Source organism: Lissotriton vulgaris, chromosome 5, assembly GCF_964263255.1.
Source record: "Lissotriton vulgaris chromosome 5, aLisVul1.2, whole genome shotgun sequence".
Lineage (NCBI taxonomy): Eukaryota > Metazoa > Chordata > Amphibia > Caudata > Salamandridae > Lissotriton > Lissotriton vulgaris.
The window spans coordinates 2,020,785,920-2,020,810,396 of NC_141693.1; the positions used below are offsets into that span (position 1 = coordinate 2,020,785,920).

Sequence of the window (24,477 nt, forward strand, 5' to 3'; positions counted from 1 at the left end):
GGCGAGCAGTAAGGCTTTATCAGAGGGTAGTGTTAAGCATTTGTTATACACAATCAATCAGCAAATGATTTCACACACTCAAAGATTGAACTTCAGACCAATCGTGTTTGTATAAAAATATTCTTTTAGTTATTTTATTTTCTAGAACCAAGCAAGCCTGGCACATGTAAGCAATAAATGCTTTATAGTAGTCATGCAGTTTGTGAATAGTTTGAATTGCAATTGTAAATGTACTTTGATTACAGTAGAGTTACTGATAATGCAATGCTTTTCTAAATACAGTACATATACTTTGTATGGGAGTTTTAGTAAAATTACAGGTAAGTGACTTTTCTTACACAGAGTAGTATACCAGGGTAATACACTGGGACATTTCCTGTAAACAGGTTTGTAAAATCGTTTTGGTTAGTTAGTACAAGTTTAAAGAATTTCAAACTCAACACTTAAAAACTTTTCCAAGAAAAACAGTCAATGTTATCCTATGGAGGAAAATAGTGTTATCGGTTTCGAGGTAAGTATTTGTTAGTGGGAGTTGAGGTTCTGGGGGTAGACTCAGGGGTCCCCCAGGCTCAAGGATGCACTCTTGTTACACCCTCAGCAGCACTAGGGCGGCAGAGTTCTGAAGCCTAATGTTATCCAATGGAGGATAGGGGACCTCCGGTTGGTGGCTGCTGACGAGCAGGCCACTGGGATGTGAGAGCAAAGCTCCTGGACTTTAGCTCAGGGCAGATGGGGAAACAAAGTAGCACCAAAGGTGCATCCTCAGCGGCACTAGGGTGCTGTTTTGACCTTGGGTGCCCTGTTATTTGCAGTGGGGAACCTCAGGTTTGAAAAGGCACTGCAGGCACGGGGATGAAGGTCTTCTGGGTGCGACCACCACTTCCAGAGATAAGTGGGGGTGGTGCTAGGCACTGTTGGTTGGGCCACTCAAGGCCCAAGGTTCCAGGTGGAGACAGGCCGGTATGGCTGGGGCCAAGTCAGTGGGCGTCTTCCTTTGGTTAGCTTCGGCACGGCTATTCGGTCCTTCTACTTTTCTTCTTGCAGGTTCTTGTCTGAGGACGCAAGGTTCAGGGGTGCCCCTAAATACTAGATTTAGGGGCTTTACAGGTAGGTAAAAAGGTTGGGACCAATGGGTCCCTTACCTGGGGTGGGTACACCCCCTATAATGCCACCCTTCAGTGGGAGGGGGGGTAAGCCTTTCCATGGTTGGCTGAGTCCCCCCATATGCAAGATGGTGGGGACAGAGTTGTGACCAAAATCAAGAGAACGCTCACTTGAATGACTGCGTGCTCTATAAGTAACGTTTAGACAACTTAAACACACAATTCAATATTAGTAGTGGGGGCGGGTGCAGGTTCCATTCCATCAAGGAGGGGGTCTGCCCACCCCTAGCGCCTTGAGACCCTCACGGGTGAGTAGTCGCGCTTTAACAAACTACTGCTTGATTGACTGATTGATGAGGGGAAGGAATGCTAATACTTCATTTAGACCTGGGTGGATGTCCAAATTACTCAGTTCTGCAAAGAGTATTGATGATCTCATGGATAGAGTCAAAGAAAATGTGACCGGTTCACAAACTAAGCAAAATAGTTGGTTTGATACTAAAAGGGGTGTCAAAATGTCTTTTCTCAATGTTGGAGACTTGGTTAGAATCAAGTCTCTTCTGTATGCTAAGAAAGGGGAGAGCAAATTTAGCAAAGCGCAACATGTTTTAAAAGTTTATGGTAATGCTGTGCAAATTGAAGGTGGACACTGGTGGAATCTTAATAGAGTCTCCAAGGTTATACATAACTCTGAACATAACTTTTCTCCTGGGAGTTTGAATCTATTCGATTCGTCTCCTAGTTCTGTTAGGAGTCGGGTAGGTTCTGATTCCCAGGTGAAAAAGTGTGTTAGGAAGAGTTTGAGAAAGTGTTCCTTACCTGTTCGTTACAGATAAGCTTATGCCTGTTTGTTACAGATAAGCTTTTACTGTTCTTTACAGTTAAGCTATTTCTTGTTTGTTACAGTTAAGATTTTGTGCTATATATTTAATTTGAGTTTTTTTTACTTCCTTTCATTTTGCTTGTTTGTTTTGTTCAAAGAAGAAAATGAGGTATGTAGTATTCTGTACTTGCATTCTGATGCATCAGAATGCAAGTGTTGCTAGGGAGCTTATGTTGCTTAGCTACTAGGAATGTTTAATGACAGTTGTATTTTACGGCTGAGCCTGGTGGAGCTTAATCTGTGCTCCACGACCGTGTAATGAATAAATCCTTAAGTAATTTATATTGCCTCCGCCTTAATTACTACAAATAGGTATGTAATAAATAGACATATTTGTATAACCACACAGTGTGGTTCATTTTCGTTAACCTACACTATATGATCCTCTCCTGAGAGATGAGAAGAAAGACTTCATGGAAATCCTAAATGAAGGATTAACAATTTCTAACCAAGTTATTAGTGCTGCAGTAGACTCTTCCCAATTAGCAGCTAATGAGTACTGTCACTGTGTTGCTCTTAGAAGGCACTCTTGATTTCGCCTTACATCCCTCAAGCCAGAATCCTCTTTGAATTTGGCGGCATGCTTGTTTTTGTAATACCTCAATGCTACTCAACTCCCTGCCCATGGGGACATTTGTCTGGACTTCAACTGAAGGCAATTATAGGTTTAGGATCTCAGGTGCTCTTCAAATTACCACAACAAAGGAAGCACTCTCTTCCGTTGTGGGCCTAAGAGGAGAATTCAACCTTGTATCAGGAAGTATCGCACCTACAGGCCTCCCTTAAGTCCTTGTAAAGACTATCATGACAACGGGGAGGGATGGGAAGGCACGTCGTCCCCATACCAAACATCATCCTCTGGTAGTGGTGGCATGCACTGATCAGAGTCTGAGCCAAAAAGAGTGGAGCCTCTGAGAGCATTTCAGTGGTTATGGAAGCACAGGATCCGAATTGGGTTGTATGGGGGTCGGGTGTGCCAAAGCGGATTCAGAGTAAAATCTAGGCCGGGGTCCAGCCCATTCTGGTTTAGGGTCAGACATGGGAGTCATTACAGGATTCTCCTAAGACATTGATGAAGTGGGGATCAACTCGGGGCCCCTGACCAAAGGTGTAAGTCTGCACCAGAGTCAGTGCTGAACCAGTGACATGTCCAGGAGGTTCATATGGCAAGGAGGGGGGATCCGTTGGCAGTAATCAGACTGGGAGCCTCTTCGGATCCCTGGGGACCAAAAGCATAACAAAGGTAGCCAAAAGTGTGCCTATGACGTGCAGCATGGCTTCCATAAAGGCCTAAATGTCCTGCAAAATCAAGATAGCCGAGGGAACTTGGGACGGATTGAGATCAACTGCAGGATCAGCTCCTCCATTGATGATGAGGAACAATACCAGCTGCTAACTTTATGCCCTTGTGACTTTTTTTGAATTTTTAGATGTATAGAAAGCTGTGAGATGGGGATTGGTACTGAATCTCCTTACCAGAGGTCTTCAACTGCATAGATGACTTCTTGTGGCAGCAGCTTTCAGGAGCAGGATCGTGCTCGAGCCCTCGACTTGGAAAGGAGGTAGGACTTATGCAAGGTCCATGACTTCTTCTAGCTGTCGTCAGGGTGCAGCTTCCCTGTCCCAGATCAACTTTGGGTGCACACACAGATATACCTAGAGCTGGTTCGCAACGGACATTCATTTTGCGCAGTCACAGCATGGTTTGAAGCCTGTAGTTTTAGGAGGCAACGTTTCCTTGCACACTGGATTTCATTTAGCAAGCTGTCAAAAGACTTAGGGGAGTGGGAGTGGAGCTCCGAATCCATGATTGAAGGTGGAGAAACAAAGAAACGGATGTTGGCGCACTGGGATGGTGCTTATATGTTACTCCGCTCCCAAGGTGCAACGTAGCCAACGTGGAGCCGCACGGCAGCACGTGGAAGCACTGCAGATCCAGTCTGGCGCCTGGGGAATAAATCTACAGGTGAACAATCAGCTGTTAGAATTAGCCATCAGAAGGCCTATGCATTTCCACCATGGACAAAGGTACACACTGTGCGGTAAATTTATATGTGGCCTAGTTAGCAGATGGTAGCAAGTACTGTTGGATGCCTTAATTGCCGGTTAATTGGATATTCAGGCTATTTTAAGTTCTGTCAATGTGTGCTATTGTAAAGTGACATGTGGTACATATTGGGCAGCCCGGCAAAGCCTGCTGCTGGTCTTTGCAGATGAATGCCCTCGGATCAATGGTTGTCTCCTGAATAGTAGATCTGTGCAACTTGTCTTTTGCAGAACAGACAGACACCAGCTTCACTGGCCTTGGGTAGTCTCTGTATGGGAAGTGAACATCCTTTTCCGCCGGATCTCAGTGGATGACCAAGTTGGTAGAGCTGTGGGTCAGAAAAGTCACCCCGTACCTGTTTTTGCAGAGAAACACCAGGTCCGTGTGGTTTGGATAGTTGTCTTTTGAAGAAAGAGCCACCCCTGCATTCTGTCATTAGATGAGCAAATACAAGGTTTGCTTGTCAGGAAAAGTCACAGGCCTGGCAGAGAGTACCACTGCCTCCCTCCCACCACCACCACTGCAAAGCAGATCTTGATGCTCTCTAGCAAAATGCAGGCTTTAGCCCAGGAGGTTTCTAGGTCAGTTCAACTTACCATGAGAAGTCGTCTTTTCGCTTTCAGAACCGACCAGCAGGCTGTGGCCAGGGCCTGCAACAAACCAAAAAGAAATAGTTTAGTGCCCCTGAAAAGGCTCCCTTGGGCATTCTCATGTGCACCATCAACTGTCAATTCATGATTCCTCACACTTGTTTATGACCACAGCCAGGGGTTGATGATTCAGTGAGAAGACACGTTAAAGACAACTATCCAGATTCAAAGCCCATGTTTGAGAAGACGGCTGGACTTTAGGTGCCCTCTTCAATTTCATTCAAACATCATTAACGTAGACATCAAAACCCCCAACCTTCAGCTATCTTTGCTCAGAAACATCCATCTTCTACTACAACGTTGTCGATGCTGGTCTCCAAACTCTCCAAATGCGTAAACCAAAGAATACAAAAGCAAGCGCCAAGAACATCCCTAAACTTCACTGTGCGCCCACGTCTTCCCAGGCTCCCTGCACAGAAGAGGATACGTTTCAATCTACTCGATTATGCAAAAAGCACTAAATGGAAAAGACCCTATCTACCATCAAAATCTGTTACGTTACCTGTATTTTTATAGTGCGCTGTCACCCGTGAGGGTATCCTGGCACTGTAGCAGGGGTGTAAGGCTGAAGTCCGGAGGGCTTACTTAAAGAGCCAGGGCTTCAGCTTCGTGTGGCATTCAAGAAGTGAGGCTCAGGCTCGGATGTGTTGCCAGAAGTCATTCCAGGTTTCAGGAGCATTGTATGAGAAGGCATGAACTCCTGATCTGCTTTTGTGTGGGGTATGTGCTAGTGAGAGTCCGACAGAATGGAGCCGTCGGGAGGGTTGGTGAAATTGTACAAGGCTGTTCAAATATTCTGAACTTGAAAAGGCTAATGATCAATACAGAGTTTGAAGTTCGGAGGAGCAAAATTAAATGGCCAGTCCGGATGTCGCCAGTTTGAGCATACTCAGAGGGCAGTGTTTTAAAGTGTCATCTAGCATCAAAAAGACTACAATCAGAAAGCCTGTCGTCAATGAAAAAGTGGTTGGTGATGTGGCTGCTGACAACAAGAGGGTTAACAAAAGGGTGATCAAAACGCAGGCAGCAGATAACCTTGTCAACAAGCAGGTGGCAGATAAGGTGGTCAGCCAGCAGGTGGCAGATAAGGTGGTCAACCAGCTTGCGGCAGATGAGGTGGTCAACCAGCTGGCGGAAGATAAGGTGGTCGAGCAGCAGGCAGCAGATAAGGTGGTCAAGCAGCAGGGGGCACAATAGGTGGAAACAAGCAGTGAAAACAAGCAGGGGGCAGATAACGTGGAAAGAAGCACAGGGCAGATAAGGTGGAACCAAGCAGGGGGCAGATAAGGTCGAACCAAGCAGGGGGCAGATAAGGTCGAACCAAGCAGGGGGCAGATAAGGTGGAAACAAGCAGGGGGCAGATAAGGTCGAACCAAGCAGGGGGCAGATAAGGTGGAAACAAGCAGGGGGCAGATAAGGTCGAACCAAGCAGGGGGCAGATAAGGTGGAAACAAGCAGGGGGCAGATAAGGTGGAAACAAGCAGGGGGCAGATAAGGTGGAAACAAGCAGGGGGCAGATAAGGTGGAAACAAGCAGGGGGCAGATAAGGTGGAAACAAGCAGGGGGCAGATAAGGTGGAAACAAGCAGGGGGCAGATAAGGTGGAAACAAGCAGGGGGCAGATAAGGTGGAAACAAGCAGGGGCCAGACAAGGTGGAAACAAATAGGGGGCAGAAAAGGTGGAAACAAGCAGGGGGCAGACAAGGTGGAAACAAGCAGGGGGCCAGACAAGGTGGAAACAAGCAGGGGGCAGATAAGGTGGAACCAAGCAAGGGGCAGATAACATGGAAAGAAGCACAGGGCAGATAAGGTGGAACCAAGCAGGGGGCAGATAAGGTGGAACCAAGCAGGGGGCAGATAAGGTGGAACCAAGCAGGGGGCAGATAAGGTGGAACTAAGCAGGGGGCAGATAAGGTGGAAACAAGCAGGGGGCAGATAAGGTGGAAACAAGCAGGGGGCAGATACGGTGGAAACAAGCAGGGGGCAGATACGGTGGAAACAAGCAGGGGGCAGATAAGGTGGAAACAAGCAGGGGCCAGACAAGGTGGAAACAAATAGGGGGCAGAAAAGGTGGAAACAAGCAGGGGGCAGACAAGGTGGAAACAAGCAGGGGGCCAGACAAGGTGGAAACAAGCAGGGGGCCAGACAAGATGGAAACAAGCACAGGGCAGATACGGTGGAAACAAGCAGGGGCCAGACAAGGTGGAAACAAGCAGGGGCCAGACAAGGTGGAAACAAGCAGGGGCCAGACAAGGTGGAAACAAGCAGGGGGCAGATATGGTGGAAAAAAGCAGGCAGCAGATAAGGTGGTCAACCAGCAGGCAGCAGCTAAGGTGGTCAACCAGCAGGCAGCAGATAAGGCGGTCAACTGGCAGGCGGAGATAAGGTGGTCAACTAGCAGGTGGCAGCTAAGGTGGTCAACTAGCAGGCGGCAGATAAGGTGGTCAACAAGCAGGCGGCAGATAAGGTGGTCAACAAGCAGGCGGCAGATAAGGTGGTCAACAAGCAGGCAGCAGATAAGGTGGTCAACAAGCAGGCAGCAGATAAGGTGGTCAACAAGCAGGCAGCAGATAAGGTGGTCAACTGGCAGGCGGCAGTTAAGGTGGTCAACTGGCAGGCGGCAGCTAAGGTGCCCTGTTACTGCTAGGAGGGGCCTAGACTGAGAACCCCAGTTCCACCGAAATCTACGAGTTAGGAGATAACCACTTGCCTCAACTGGCACCCCATGCTCTCCACAATCAGACCAAGATAGCACAAACCCTCGCACAGCATGCTCACAACACATAGACCCAAACTTGTACATATCCCACCAAATGCCACACACCCTCAAACTACAGAAAAAACATTACATCTCATGCACATTAACGTTCACTGTGCTATGCAATACACACTAAATATTGCATCTCTCATCACCTACCAAAAGCTTGACGGCCTGTTCATCACAGAATGATGTAACTTACCCTGTAAGCATCTGTTTGTTACATATAGTGCTGTAGATTCACCTGGTCTGCACACTCCTGCCACCTACTGTTGTACAGCGATAAAAGTGTCTTAGCGTACAGTAGTGGACACAATGCTCCCACTTAGCAGCATAGCAGGTATGCGTAGGGCGCCTAAAGGCATCTGAGTACAATCAAGCACTCGAGATAAACCAAGGTAACCAAGCTCACAGACCTCCGGTGTCACTTTACCAGGTTGAGCGGTCTGAAGTTTGGGTGTCTTACCTTTAAGTGGTTTTGAGTGAGAGGCTTTGGCCTGTTGGGGAGCTTCTCGTTTAGGCAATCAATACTTCAAGAAGGGTTGGGAACCCTAGTTGTCAGGTCCACGTTGGGGCCACCAGGATGAACGTGATAATGAGGAAAACATAGCCAAATATCGCTGACCAGTTCACCAGAGTATTGCCCATAGACTGGGGGGTGGAAATCTGGAGGCAAAGTTTTGGCATTTTGCATTTCTGAACACTGTAAAAGTTCTATGTCTAGGGTGCCCCACCTGCGGAAGTAAGGAACTAGGACTTGTGGGTGGAGTTCCCATTTGCAGACTTTTTGCTGCATCCTGCTAGGCAGGTCAGTAAAGTTGTTGTCCACTCCTGGAAGATACTCTGCCAGGCGATGAACTTGATGCTGTATGTCCCAATGCCGAATCTGTTGTGCTTAGGCCAACAGATATGGGAAGTGTGTGCCTTGTTTCTGTAGCTAAAACATGGTGGTCACGTTGTCTGTATGCACAAGGACTTCCTTGCCTTTAATGTGCAGAAGAAAGGCTTTGAGAGTTGAACATCTAAGAATACTAAGCAGCTGATGTGGAGACCCTTTAGATGAGGTGGTCACACACCCTGGACTGTCATGTTGTTGAGATGTACTCCTCAGCTATCTCGGGATGTGTCTGCGAAGACGGTCATCTGCAGAGCTGGGTCTGAAAATTGCCTGCCCTGCAATAGATGGTTGTTGTTCCACCATTTCAGAGTGATGGGTGCTGGCTCTTATCAACACCAGATCCTCCCTCTGAACCTCTGATTGTGACCACTAGCTTGAGAGGCACTCCTGAAGTGGGCACATATGAAGTCTGTCACTATGGCAATGCGTGAGGCCATCATTCCTAGAAGGCACATAACTGCACGAACTGCAAGTGGACTGAGTGGCTGAAAAAGAGGCAAACGCTGTTGGAATGCTTGCACTCTCTGAGGAGACTGGAGAAAGCCTTGTCCATGACTGAGGTGAGGAATGCCCTTAGAAACTATTGGATTTGGAGTGGCTCCAAGTGAGACTTTGTGGCATTGACTGTGAGCCCTAGGCTGTGTAGGAGAGCAATCACAGCCTTGGTATGAGATAGGCATTCTTGTTTGCTTATACACTTGATCAGCTTATCGTCTCATGGTGAACCCACCAGAGGCTGGTCGTTTTTCAGGGGGCATCTCTGAGATGCCCTCCTGTGCATTATTTCATTAAATCCCACACTGGCAATAGTGTGGGTTTAATGGGCTGTGAAGTTTGATATTTAACTTCTCAGTTTTCAGTGTAGCCATTATGGTGCTGTGGAGTTCGTAATGACAAACTCCCAGCACCATATACTCTTAATGGCAGCACTGCACTTACAATGTCTAAGAATGGACTTAGACACTATATGGGGTACAGGGTTCATCCACCTGTACCCTCACCACTGGCATAGGGCACCCAGCTAGAGGGGCGACTGATCTATGCCAGAGCAGTGGGTTGTAGGCATGGCACACAGGGATGTGTGCCATGTTGACTCATCACTTTTCTCCATACTAAAACACGCAGCCTGCCAAGGCAGTGTGTGAGTGTCAGGGTACAGGGCCTCTAAGGGTCAAGTCAAGTCAAGTCAGAGAATTTATATAGCGCACTACATACCCAGAGGGTCTCAAGGCGCTAAGGAGGGGGAGGAGGATTACTTGTCAAATATCCACGTTTTAAGTTGCTTTCTGAAAGCTAGGTGGTTCTGGGTAAGGCGAAGGTGAGTGGGGAGTGAGTTCCATGTTTTAGCAGCCAGGTAAGAGAAGGATCTACCTCCCATTGTGGTCTTGTTGATGCGAGGTACAGTGGCGAGGGCTTGGCTGGAGGAGCGTAGCTGGCGGGAGGGGGTGTAGAAGGACAGTCTTGAGTTGAGGCATTCTGGTCCGATGTCGTAGAGTGATTTGTGAGCGTGGGTTAGCAGTCGGAAAGTGATTCTCTTATTGACGGGTAGCCAGTGGAGGTCTTTCAGGTGACCAGAGATGTGTTCGTTGCGTGGGATGTCTAATATGATTCTGGCTGAGGCGTTTTGGATTCGTTGGAGTTTCTTTTGGAGTTTAGCGGTAGTGCCTGCGTAGAGGGTGTTTCCGTAGTCCAGTCGGCTCGTGACCAGAGCATGGGTGTTTTCCTGGTTTCGGTGGGGATCCAGCGAAATGTTTTTTTGAGCATGCGAAGAATGTTGAAGCAGGAAGAGGATACGGCACTGACTTGTCTGTTCATTGAAAGTGAGGAATCCAGGATAACGCCTAGGTTCCGTGCGTGGTCTGTCGGGATGGGTGCTTTTCCAAGGGCTTCCGGCCACCAAGAGTCGTCCCATGCAGAGGGGGATGTACCTAGGATGAGGACTTCTGTTTTATCTGAGTTCAGTTTCAGACGGCTGTGTTTCATCCATTCAGCAACTTCTTTCATTCCTTCGTGTAGGTTAGATTTGGCGGTGCTGGGGTCCTTGGTGAGAGAAAGGATCAGTTGAGTGTCATCCGCGTAAGAGATGATGTTGAGGTTGTGTTGGCGGGCGATGGTCGCGAGGGGGCTCATGTATACGTTGAAGAGGGTGGGGCTGAGAGAGGAACCTTGTGGTACGCCACAGATGACTTTGGTGGCCTCGGACTTGAATGGTGGAAGGCGGACTCTCTGGGTTCTTCCGGTGAGGAACGAGGTGATCCATTCAAGTGCTTTTCCATGTATTCCGTTGTTGCTGAGGCGTTGTAAAAGGGTGCTGTGGCAGACTGTGTCGAAGGCTGCAGAGAGGTCGAGGAGGATGAGGGCGACTGTGTCTCCATTGTCCAGTAGAGTTCGGATGTCGTCTGTTGCTGCGATGAGGGCGGTCTCAGTGCTGTGTTTTGCTCGGAAGCCAGATTGTGAGGAGTCGAGGGATTTGTTGGCTTCGAGGAAAGCGGCGAGCTGGATGTTGACAGCTTTCTCGATGACTTTGGCCGGGAATGGAAGGAGCGAGATGGGGCGGTAATTTTTGAGTTCGGTGGGGTCCGCTGTGGGTTTTTTCAGAAGGGCGGTGAGTTCAGCGTGTTTCCAGTTTTCCGGAAAGGTGGCGGAGTTGAAGGAGCAGTTGATGACGTCTCGGAGGTGCGGTGCTATGACGGAGTCTGCTTTGTTGAAGATGTGGTGAGGACATGGGTCTGTGGGGGATCCTGAGTGGATGGAGTTCATCAAGCGGATGGTGTCCTCAGTGGAGATTGGGTTCCAGTCGTTAAGGGTGTTGGCGGGGGTGGAGTGTTCAGCATGTGGTTGGGTGGGTTGGGCTCCGGGTTGGTTGTCGAAGCTGTTGTGGATGTCTGCAATCTTGTTGTGGAAGTATGAGGCTAGGGAGTCGCAGAGGGCTTGAGAGGGGGTGATGTCGTTGGAGTTGGCCGAGGGATTGGAAAACTCCTTGACGATGTTGAAAAGTTCCTTGCTGTTGTGGGCGTTGTTGTCAAGTCGATCCTTGAATGCTGTTTTCTTGGCCTTTCGGATTAGTTGGTGGTGAGTGCGGGTGGCGTTTTTGAAGGCGTCCTTGGTGCTGGTGGTTGGGTCTTTTTTCCACGCTTTTTCAAGGGTGCGGCAGAGTTTCTTGGACTTCTTAAGATCATCGTTGAACCATGAGGCCTTCTTGTTGCCAGGTTTGCTGTGACGTTTTTTCAGTGGTGCTAAGGTGTCGGCGGTGTTGGATAACCATTGGGTGAAGTTGGCGGCTGCTAGGTTTGGGTCCGAGGAGTGGGTTGGGGTGTTTAGAAGGAGCGAAGAGGAGATTTGGTCGGTGGTGATTTTGTTCCAGTTTCTTTGCAGAGTTGGTTGGAGGTGGTTGGTGGGTTTGGGCTTGTTGTAGGTGAAGTGAACGCAGCTGTGGTCAGTCCAGAGGAGATCCGTAGTGTGGTTGAAGGAGACATGATTGCTGGAGGTGAAGATGGGGTCGAGTGTGTGACCTGCGATGTGGGTGGGGGAAGTGACCAGTTGTTTAAGTCCGAGGTTGGCGAGGTTGTCCAGGAGGGTGGTGGTGTTGCGGTCGTTGCTCTTTTCAAGGTGAAAGTTGAGGTCTCCCAGAAGGATGTATTCTTTGGAAGGGAGCGCGTGTGGAGTGATGAAGTCCGCGATGTCTTCACTGAATTTTGCGCGGGGTCCTGGTGGTCTGTAGAGGAGGGTGCCTCTGAGTGTGGTTTTGGGGTCGATGTGGATTTGGAAGTGAAGGTGTTCGGAATTGGCGAGGTTGGCGTCAGAGCTGGTTGAGATGCGGATTGATTTCTTATGGACGATAGCGATTCCTCCTCCTGTGTGGCTGGTACGGTCTTTGCGAGTGATCTTATAGTTTTCCGGGATGGCAATGGTGATGTCTGGTGCGGAGGAAGCGTTCATCCATGTTTCTGTAAGGAAGGCGACGTCTGGAGAAATGGTGTCTAGTAGATTCCATAGGTCAATGGCGTGCCTGTGGACTGATCGGGTGTTGAGAAGGATGCATTGTAGGTGGTTGGGTTCGGGAGTCAGTGGTGTGGTCGTGACGGAGATGTTGTCGGTGCCGCTGAATTTGCAGGAGTAGCAGGAGAAAGGTCCATGGGTTTGTCCAGGAGCGGCTTGGACGCAGGTGGGGGTGCGACCTGGGTTAAGGGCTAGGAGTGTGGCGGCATCGTAGGTAATGCGGGAGGGTTGGGCAGCGCGAAGGGCAGGGGGTCTGGCGCTGGGCGCGGTCCAGGCGCGGACGGGCGTAGACGGGCTTACCTTTGGCGCACCTTCGGCGCGGGTTGGGCGCGGTCGCTGCGCGTGAACGCTGCGCGCGGGAACTCCTGTCATATATGGATAGTGGAGGGGGAGGGGCGAGGGCGTCTCAGCTGGGAGGCGGGGCGGGCTACGGAGGACAACAATCAACAAAATGGAGGCGGAGGGGTCTGAACGCCGAGAGCGCTTGGGGGAGAACGCAAAAACAGGAATAAAGTTGGCAAATGTACAACAATGCAACTAACGCTGGCAATTAAACATGTAATTGGGCAAAGCGGCGGTCAGAGCACACAGCTGGCAGTCGGTAAAGGTAAAGCGCTGCAAGTAATGGAATAAAGTTGGCAAATATAGGACAATGCAACTAACGCTGGCAATTAAATATGTAATTGGGCAAAGCGGCGGTCAGAGCACACAGCTGGCAGTCGGTAAAGGTAAAGCGCTGCAAGTAATGGAATAAAGTTGGCAAATATAGGACAATGCAACTAACGCTGGCAATTAAATATGTAATTGGGCAAAGCGGCGGTCAGAGCACACAGCAGACAGTCGGTAGAGGCAAAGCGCTGCAAGTACGATACCACAGTCACAGGGGGAGCGACCACTCTGCTGGGAAGCGGAGATCGAGTCACGGCGCTTCCAGGTACTGGAGCGCTGTTTGTTGTCTGTGGGAGGGCGTCTCAGCTGGGAGGCGGGGCGGGCTACGGAGGACAACAATCAACAAAATGGAGGCGGAGGGGTCTGAACGCCGAGAGCGCTTGGGGGAGAACGCAAAAACAGGAATGGCACAGAAGTGGCAAAGAAACAGGGTGGCACAATGAGTGCTGCAGCCCTTAGAGGTCTACCCTGGTCACAGTGCCCTGGGTACCGGTGGTACCATTTACCAGGGGCTGACCTGTGGCCAGAGATGCCAATTGGGTTTCTTTTGGGGAAAGAACACAGGCCCTGGGAACCTGACTGGCAGGGACCCAGGGCACATCAAGTCAAAGTGCTTCAGCAGTCTGGCAAAAAGTTGTGAGGGGGATTACTGCAACAGAAACCCACTTTCCTACAGATGCTTCAACACATGGGAATCCAAGGAGACGTCCTCAAATGGATCGCCTCCTTCCTCACCAGAAGGACCCAGAGAATCTGCCTACCACCTTTCATTTAAGAACATAATCTGCGGTGTCCCTCAATGCTCGTGCCTCAGCCCTACACTCTTCAACATCTACATGAACCCCTTGCGCTCTACATAGATATCATCTCGCATGTCTTGAAGAGACTGCAGTTCACAGGGAACGCAGCTGTTACCTCCCAAGGCAGAGACCCACATCACTCCTCACCTCAAGAAGCACCACTGGCTCCCCATTCAGAAGAGATGTTAATTCAAGATGCTGATCCACACCTACAAAGCCATACACAACCAAGGACCAGCATACATCAACCACCGCTTGAACTACCACCAGCCCTCCAGACACCTGCGCTCCAGCTCCCTCTCACATCCGCCGCATACGCCAAAGCAACACTGGAGGACGCGCCTTCTCTGACCTCACTGCCCAGACACCTGCGCTCCAGCTCCCTCTCACATCCGCCGCATACGCCAAAGCAACACTGGAGGACGCACCTTCTCTGACCTCACTGCCCAGACACCTGCGCTCCAGCTCCCTCTCACATCCGCCGCATACGCCAAAGCAACACTGGAGGACGCGCCTTCTCTGACCTCACTGCCCAGACACCTGCGCTCCAGCTCCCTCTCACATCCGCCGCATACGCCAAAGCAACACTGGAGGACGCGCCTTCTCTGACCTCACTGCCCAGACACCTGCGCTCCAGCTCCCTCTCACATCCGCCGCATACGCCAAAGCAACACTGGAGGACGCGCCTTCTCTGACCTCACTGCCCAGACACCTGCGCTCCAGCTCCCTCTCACATCCGCCGCATACGCCAAAGCAACACTGGAGGACGCGCCTTCTCTGACCTCACTGCCCAGACACCTGCGCTCCAGCTCCCTCTCACATCCGCCGCATACGCCAAAGCAACACTGGAGGACGCACCTTCTCTGACCTCACTGCCCAGACACCTGCGCTCCAGCTCCCTCTCACATCCGCCGCATACGCCAAAGCAACACTGGAGGACGCGCCTTCTCTGACCTCACTGCCCAGACACCTGCGCTCCAGCTCCCTCTCACATCCGCCGCATACGCCAAAGCAACACTGGAGGACGCGCCTTCTCTGACCTCACTGCCCAGACACCTGCGCTCCAGCTCCCTCTCACATCCGCCGCATACGCCAAAGCAACACTGGAGGACGTGCCTTCTCTGACCTCACTGCCCAGACACCTGCGCTCCAGCTCCCTCTCACATCCGCCGCATACGCCAAAGCAACACTGGAGGACGCGCCTTCTCTGACCTCACTGCCCAGACACCTGCGCTCCAGCTCCCTCTCACATCCGCCGCATACGCCAAAGCAACACTGGAGGACGCACCTTCTCTGACCTCACTGCCCAGACACCTGCGCTCCAGCTCCCTCTCACATCCGCCGCATACGCCAAAGCAACACTGGAGGACGCGCCTTCTCTGACCTCACTGCCCAGACACCTGCGCTCCAGCTCCCTCTCACATCCGCCGCATACGCCAAAGCAACACTGGAGGACGCGCCTTCTCTGACCTCACTGCCCAGACACCTGCGCTCCAGCTCCCTCTCACATCCGCCGCATACGCCAAAGCAACACTGGAGGACGCGCCTTCTCTGACCTCACTGTGAAGTCCTTGAATGAACTCCCCCTTCACCTCTGGACCTCATCCTCTCCCCTGGAATTCAGGAAGGGGCTCCAGACCTGGCTGTTCAACTGAACCCTGCCAAAGCAGCCCGGTTCTCAGTGACTGGATATCCTAACGGGTGATCAGCCGAGCTTTGCAAGTCCTGCTTGATTGATTGATTGAGAAATGAGAAAAACGTCATACTGAGTGACAGAAACTGAGGACTATATTGAAATCCTGCAGCCACAGTTGCGGAGATGACGGCTCAGACTACTAATCTCAGAGACAGACGGACGGAGAAAGGGGAAGGTCTGTCAGCAGAATTATTCCTGGAGGACTGGATCACGGAGATCTGTGCCCACCGCAGCTTTCCAAAGTCTTCTCCATAGAGAGAGCACACTGTGCTAGAGGGGCCCGGGCCTACACTTCAGTGCAACCATCATGGAGAGTTTGACTGGAAAGGGAGAGCTAGACAACAAGAGGCATAATAACAGGCAGTGGCATGGCGGCAGGGGACTCTGGTGTGGGGTGCCTGCCACCTGGAAATGTGCAGGTAGATCACATGCGGAACACACTGGGAACTCGGCACACTATTATGGGCATTGAGAGCCAAGAGATCACTGCCTGGGCAAGTACCAGTCTGCTCGCTGCTTGTGCAGTGGAGGGAGTCAAACACGCCGGGAAGTGTTCCTCAGCCGTTTAAAAGAGTTCGTGATTGTTTTGCACCCATAACCGGGGTTAGTTTATTAGTGTTCACAGGGGTGGGGGAGGTTTAGCAAGGGCACGGTCACTCTAGTGCTGCACATCAAATTGCTGGGGACCAGTGAAGTCCAAATTAGCTAACCTGTAGGAGGGAGAGGGGAGGTACACTGCTGTGTTAAGTGTTGGACATAGATCAGACTAGCAAGTTATTAATTCCCATCTTACCCTACAAACAGGGTTAGCCTGGGGGCACGCCCCTCTGGCCCATGCACCTGCTATCACATCAGTAGCCCTTACAAAATAATCACCTGGAACGTACGTGGCCTGAATCACTTTTGAAAGAGACACAGAATACACTTATATTTAAAATGCTATGGTATAAGCATTGCCCTACTCCAAGAGACCCACTTACAAGGGAGAAGCCATAACCAGGATTATGAAACAAGCATTTGCAATGCAATAGGTCTCGCATTAGGAAAGTTTGAGCTATTGGTATTGTTAATGACAAATTTTTTATTTATGTGTTGGTTTGGAAAATAGTGAATTGAATAGCTTTGTCATTTACAATGCCAATAGTTTTAACTTTCGCTAATGTGACACCTATAGCATTTGTAATGCAATATGTGTTGTATTTACGTGACTTAGATGTATTGATATTACAAATAAAAATGGCTTTTATTTTTTTAATAATTAATACTTAAGTTATTGTAATGGCAATAGCTTTTGTAAATAACTTTTGTGAAGATTATGTTAATTATATTTTATTGCGATGAAAATCCAAGAACAGAAGTGAAATATTAACATCTTTTTGTGACATTTGTACAAAGCTTGAAACATTGAGAGAACATATTTGAACCAGTTGTTGAATGGCTGCAAAGATTGATGCTGTGGTGGCGCGGAGTGATGTTGTGGTGGTGACAAGTGATGCTGTGGCGTTCAGTGATGCTGTGGTAGCGCATAGTGATGTTGTGGTACCCCTGAGTGATGCTCTGGTGGTGCTGAGTGATGCTGTGGTGATGCGATAGATAGAGGGAGGGCGATAGATAGAGGGAGGGCGATAGATAGAGGGAGGGCGATAGATAGAGGGAGGGCGATAGATAGATGGGAGGGAGGGCGATTGATAGAGGGAGGGCGATTGATAGAGGGAGGGCATTAGATAGAGGGAGGGTGATAGATAGAGGGAGGGCGATAGATAGAGGGAGGGCGATAGATAGAGGGAGGGCGATAGATAGAGGGAGGGCGATAGATAGAGGGAGGGCGATAGATAGAGGGAGGGCGATAGATAGAGGGAGGGCGATAGATAGAGGGAGGGCGATAGATAGAGGGAGGGCGATAGATAGAGGGAGGGCGATAGATAGATAGATAGAGGGTGATAGAGAGATAGACAGATAGAAGGGTGATAGATAGGCAGATAGATAAAGTGTATTTATGTTGCATTGAGTAGAGTATAAGTATGAGGCATGTAATTATATGGCACTGAGTGGTAAAATGGGCAGTGTATATTGTATTCAGTAGAGTGTAATTGTGTGCCGTGTAATTATGTGGCACTGAGTGGTAATATGGGGAGTGTGTGTTGCATTCAGTAGAGTGTAATTATGTGGCACTGAGTGGTATTGTGTGGCCATGGCCATGGCAGGAAAAATGGAAAAGAGGGGGATATACAATGCTTGCTGACTTATACCCAGGTATTCGATTCATCACATTTGAGGATGCAGAAGAAACGTTTGGGCACCAGCTGGGACAGTTCCTTCGCTATGCAAAAATAGCATATCTGGCCATGGGTTTTGGCCCCCCATGACAATGCTGCTTGACACCCCCAGGACACAGACTCTTCATTATACACTTATACGGGGCGCTGCATGCAGATAAACGGGTTTAGTCATTGCCCATCCATGAGGCTTGGAATGCAGTGCCAGGAGGGGCTCTTACAAAGAGTGGTGGGAGGTTTGCCAGAATGCCCAGACGGTTACTAGTAACTTGCAAGGTAAACTTATACAATACAACTATATCCAAATGCCTTACCTTACCATGTTGAAACTAAACAGGATATACCCACCTGCCGCTGCCGCATGTAGCTGATGCGGGCAATCTGATGCAGGCTTCCTGCACATGATATAGCAGCGGCTCCACACATTTTAGCAGGAGGTGGCACTTGCGATTGATAAGCCCATAAAAGGGGCGACAACGTTTACAATACAGAGCTACATTATCAATATTCTTCTGAAGATCAAAAATAAAAAACATATAAAGGCCAAATTCTTTAAACTGGGCGCCCTACTGGCCAAGAGACGCATAGCTATACACCCCTGGAGGGAGGACATGATAGTGGGGGTGATGGCTGAAAGGGGCATATGCGAGTAGCAGGACGTAACATCAAACTAATTGATGATCTGGAAACTTGGGATGCGATGATATAGGCAATCTCAAACCCCCCAGGGACTAGAGCCCCGTGACCAGTACTGGACTCCAAGAGATGCACCAGTATAAACCGTACCCAAAGATACACGCAGATTGGGAGGGGGACCAAGTGTTTGCCAGGGGGAGCAGAAGGGCTATGGTACAGTTGGAGGGGGGAATCGAGCACAGTTCGAACACACTGACGAGACAGCTGGAAAGATGGGGCTTGTTGGGAGGGCAGTTGGAAAACTGTTGTGAACATTCAAGGAAAACATCAGATCGAGCTGTTGCAGTTTTCTAGTTATGTAATGTTGACCGACTATAGGAAGACACAATAAAGGCCGTAAATGACACCACATTGGATGGGGGGGGCATCAGAGTACCGACAATGTATGTGTCCGTGAAGGGTACCTGGTCACTGTGATTTGTTATAGGCCAATGTACTTTTTCAGTTCTGATTGGATTATTAAAAAAACAATAAAAACGTTTAAAAAACAATTAAAATCTTTAATACTGCTGTGCTAAATGTACTACAGGTTCCCAAATAGCCAATGGAATCTTTTAAAGCACATATAATTTATGCATAACATTTATTTATAACATTTATGGAGCTCTCTATCACCAAACAGGCATCCTATATAACATAACATAACATAACAGGTGTATTTGTAAAGCGCACGATTACCAATAGGTGTCCTGGCGCTGATTAACAGATGTTTATTGTTACCCAACTCAATGGTACTCATTTTATCGACCTCAAATAGATGAAAGGCTGAGTGGACCTGTGACCATGAGGTCGAACACAGGCCCCTGCAGTGGCTGCTTTAGTCCACTGAACCACCAGACCCGGTTACTATATGTATTAATGACACAATGCTGACGAATCAGCGTAAGCTCTGCTCAATGCTGTGCATGGGTGCTGCTTTGAGGTGACGGTCAACCATCAGAGGAACGGTAGAGTGAGTGATCCATGCACCATATTTCATTTTTCCTCTAATGAATGAACAATCACACCTTGGTTCAAAATAATGAAATCCTTAGAGAGCTATGAACTCTGGTACTCTGGATCTTAGGGGCCATACACATGGTCTGAAGCGCACCTGACTAAGATGAAGTTCTGTGGTCTTTTATGAACAAAAGATATGTCAAGATAACAAGAGACATGTGAAACTTGAGTGAATTTCAGTCACTATTTACGAGACGTCTTGAAGAATTACTGTAACTCGCAAAGATCAGAATTCATGGAAATAGAAAACTAAAGTACAGACGGTATGCGGATTGTATATAGATCCTTGCCGATGATATATATTTCTAAAATACAGCATCACATACTGTGTTACTCTACCATGCGATCTTGAATAGAACTCACTGGGAGCGTTCCAAGAGCCCTCTGCTCCAAGGTAATATTTTAGTTTTATTGGTTTATCATCCTGTGTCATTATGGCCACCAAGGCCGGCTGTTTAAGATTTAGGGAACATTAAATATACACTTTCTAAATAACCACACTCAGGCCTCTTCTTCTTTCCTTCGTCTCCCACCTCAAATTAGTCTTAAGTTTAGTCTACAGCACCAGGGCCCGGCTCGACAAAGTGCCCTAATACTATTGGAGAATGAGGGCAGCAGATGAAAGCTCTTGCATGCAGGTGTACCCCACCCCCTCACTCACCGTCTCCTTGAAGCTGTCTGACAGCCATCGGTTGCGCAAGACTGCCAACACCGAGGAGGGTGGGCTCTCCAGATCTTCAAAGGCATCCATGAGGATGAAATCAAGGGCGATGTCAAAGAAGCTCATGCAGACCACCTAAAGGAGAAAGACCTTCCATCAGAAAAGAGGGGTGTCTGAGTACAGGTCTACATCCCTAACAAGATATACATCAGGCATTCTGAACACAGATCCATATGAAGGTAGGGTGGTCTGTGCAAGATAAGTGTCTGCTCTATCCACAAATGGAAAAAGTTGCATGAATAGAAAGGGATCACATCCATTCAAGTTCTGATGCCTGTTAGGAAAGTAATACATATCAACTGGGGTGACTGAGGGCGCAAGCCAATGTGCTAGAAACGTGTAATTAAACAACTGCAATCATCAATTTATTGTTCAAGAGACAATGCCGACAAACGTCATTGCCAACTTGTACACACCCCACGTCCATGCAGCTCCTGCTCCGTAGTCGACCACGTCTCTTCCTTCAAAGAATATCGCAGCAGCTCATCGTAACTCTCCAGGAATCCCTTAGGGTTCTTGAAAGAAAATGAAGATGATCACACCAGCGGCTGGGCACAATAAGAAGCAAAGGACCACACACACCCATGCCAGACACAGCTTCTGTCCATTCCCAAACTCACCCACTGGGCCAGAAGAGCCAACTACAAGGGACCCACAGATTAATACACATACATCACCCTATACATGTCAACACAACATTTCACAAACTTGCACACAAAACGACAGTGCCAATATTTTTGGACAGGATTTTTTTTATTTTTATTTAAGAGTTTTATATAGTGCAAACAAGACCCTTTAGGAAAGACCATGACCACGTAGGTAGAGATCTGCATCAATGGTACTATGCACAGTTCCATATACATCCATCTACGAACATAAGACCATTCAAAAATATTCATTTAAAGCTGTGCATAGACAGAAGCATAGGCACCATGGATGAGAGAAAACTAACCTAATATCAAGTCACCATCAGAATAGCATAAGGACACACGTGTCACCTGCCGAACAGGACTGTCCACATGATGATGCACACACTAGGTCACGTTCAAAGGATTCCTTTCAAGCAACTGTGCATGCACACACAGGCATAAGAACAGAAATGCAGGAGGACTGGATATAACTAATCTGTAGATGCAACGGTACACACATGCATCAACGTATGTACACATTACACAAATATACAAATACCCACACAGAAAACCGTCCTGTAATCCAGCCACAAACCTTGTACCTTCTCAGCCTTGAGCATGAGTCCCAAAACCATCTGCTTCCCGACGTCGCCGAAAAATAAGCGATTGTTTTCTTCCTGTAGGAGCCCCTGGGAATGCAGGATACCACAGACAGTTAGAATTCAGAGGAACAGTTACACTGCACAAAACATATGGGGAGCAGTAAATACAAAGGGACATTCATTCGAGAATATGAGGGAACGCTCCTCGAGGAGGCAGGCAACAGCGCTCCAACAAGATAATCGGTGAGCATTCTCCTGAAGGGAGCGGGTAGTCCTGAGACCACCAATACAGGCTGAACACTTCTGTAGTGGTATTTCCATTGCGAAATTGAAAGCATCATTTCACAACTGAAACTGGGATCACCAAGAAGTGACCAGGCTGCATAGAGCACACTCCTACTTGGGCAAGCACATTTCTAGTAACTTGGCCAAACAAAGTGGTGAATTAGCCTGAGAGACCAGCCAGACAGTAGAGGCAGCATGGAGAACCTTCTTACATGCCTAAGAACTGGGACACTAACTCCTAAGAGAACAGAGTGAATGAAGCACACCCCAACACAGTGGCATTTCAAGTATTTATATATTCGTAGCATATGTTGGCTGCAGATACACATGCTGTGCATACTCCTGCCATCTAGGGTTGGGCCCGGACTCTGCAAGTTTTTTTTCCTCAAGGAGGTTTTATGATCGGCGTTGGGAGTTGTTTCTCCTTCACCTCGAGGTATAGCACATGTTCAACGGTTCCTTTGTTAAAAAGCTTTTTTCCGCCATCAGGCTCAAACAGACTGCATCGGAGCTCTGCAGCATTAGACACCCATGCGGCCTTTGGTCAAGAAAAGGCATGGCCGGAGATCCAGTAGATGACCGCCATGGATCCTAGGCACCCGAGACAGATGACCCCGGCACCCAGTACACACGCGCGTCAAGAATTACTGTCTCAGGTGATGGAAGCAAAGAAGGACCACTTCTGAGTGCCCTCAGTGCAGGGCCAAATATGCACACTCTGATAAACACGAAGAACGCAATTTGTGCCTATCTCCGGAGCACAAGGAAAACGAGTGTGCGGCTTACGCATTGTTCAAAAACAAAAAGACACGTTGGTCCCGTAGAGATCAACGCCTGGCACACACAATGGAACTGCCTAGAACTAACTCAACAGCCACCAAATATCCCACCAAAACCGCAGGTGTGTAATCCACAACATCTACATCTGCTAAAGGAAGAAGTAAAGGTGTTACGACTAAAGAGGCTGTAGAACTAGTCCCACTCAAACATAGAAACTCCCTTTATTTCCTCATACGAAAGAAAGACGGCCCACAATGACCCATTCTGGACCTGCGCCCACTCAATTGCTACATACCACCTGAACACTACCAGGTGGCCACAATGCAAGATGTAATACTGCTATTACAAAAGGGAGACTGCATGTCTGAATTAGACCGGAAGGACGCTAACAACCACAGTCCAATCCACCCGTCGCACCGCAAATAACTATGGTTTGTGCTAAGTGGACATCATTATCAATTCAATTATGTTCTTGGAATGAAAATGGCCTAAGCAGCAAGGCAGGTGAGGATGACATGTATAACATTTTTCCAAGAACATGAGGACCTGCCCCTGCAAGAAACCTATGCAAAAGAAACAATTGATGGATGGAATGCTGGACAACATTCACTCCCAGTCACGAGGATCTGGGTTTAATCCATCATTCTTTTACTCACCACACCGCCCCAGTTTGGACCCAGCCATATGCAAATCAGTCTTGACCCTGATCCTTGGGGGAACAGTCCAGCTCGAACTGCCAAGACGGGTCCTCCTTGGACCGGAAACAAGCATCCTGGGACCGGTAACAGGGCATCACCCTTTATAAGCCAGGCTAGCTTGAATCCAGTGGCGCAGTGAGCAGGGTACCCATGCCTGGGCGTGACTGGGGATGAATGTGTGTATTATTCAGCATTCCGTTCATCATTTGTTCCTTTTGCTTAAGGCAAAGATGAGGCAAGTCTGAATACTTTACAATCAAACCTTTTCAAAAAAATTGTGTGATTCCACTACACATTGCGCAAGCTCAAATCAGGCTTGAGTTTGGTCTACATCACCAGGGCCCAGCTAGACAAGCTGCCCTAATAAAATACTACTGGAGAATAAGGTGAGCAGATGAAAGCTTTTTGGCCTACCAGTGCTGGCTTGAAATAGAAAAACAGGCTCCCGCAAATAAATCTGTGTACCCTCTATTAAAACAGTCAAAAGTAGAACTACAATTAGAAAAGGCTTGGCACACTACAATGGAATATTCTGTTTTTTAAAAAGCAACAAATAAAGCAGCCAGGTTTAAATCTAGGACAAGGCCACTATGGTAAGCAAATGGCATGGGTGGGTGGTCCTGCCCTCATACACAGTATGCAGCCCTCAGACATACCTGTCCATACACGTTTCCAAGTCTAAGAAGACAGATTTGATGCTAATCAGGCTGGGTGTTTTTTCATCAAAGGACTTAACCCATGCAAGGACACAGCCCTGGCCCAGCACTAAGTGTCGTCTCTGCGGACATAGCAGAAAAAATGTCTGCGCTTGTTGTGCATTTGTTCAGCCTTGCTACCACTCAGGAAAAAAAGTCCTACGCCCATCCTTAAAACTGTTGCAAATAAGATCATGTTGACTGTTATCAAGTTATTGGAAGGGAACCTGGTCCAACTAGAATGCAAGGTCGTGAATTTTCTGACTCTCGCAGCAAGGAGTTGGAAAAATCAAGCAAGCCCAAGCGAGGTTTTCTCTATTGAAACAAATGGCTTGCAACAAGCTTACGATTCGTTGTACTGCTTGCTTTTGTAATTTCCAAAAAAGGGGTCCTAGTAGGGCCCTGAGTCGCCTTCATTTTGTTGGGGCCTTCACCAGGCCCTGGTGTAAAAATTATTATTTTTTGCACTCTGGTAACTTTGTTCCCCACTGCTCTTTATGCCTGGGGTTTCATAGTATCTTGCCACGGTATCTGATCAATTCTACACCTATTGGACTTTACTATCAATGCAACAAAATCACATCTCCAACCACT

At 48.4% G+C, this 24,477-nt stretch overlaps 1 protein-coding gene across 2 annotated transcripts in view; it reads right to left on the reverse strand.

Moving 5' to 3' along the window:
• MIGA2 (mitoguardin 2) overlaps positions 1-24,477 on the reverse strand; it is a 165,267-nt gene that overhangs the window by 6,880 nt on the left and 133,910 nt on the right. For both annotated transcript variants that reach the window (XM_086924852.1, XM_086924851.1), the window contains exons 11-14: positions 21,426-21,512; positions 20,611-20,709; positions 20,135-20,269; positions 4,630-4,683 (exon numbers count right to left, since the gene is read on the reverse strand). In XM_086924852.1, coding sequence (XP_086780978.1) covers positions 4,630-4,683; positions 20,135-20,269; positions 20,611-20,709; positions 21,426-21,512 — 375 coding nt within the window. The remainder of the gene's footprint in view (positions 1-4,629; positions 4,684-20,134; positions 20,270-20,610; positions 20,710-21,425; positions 21,513-24,477) is intronic.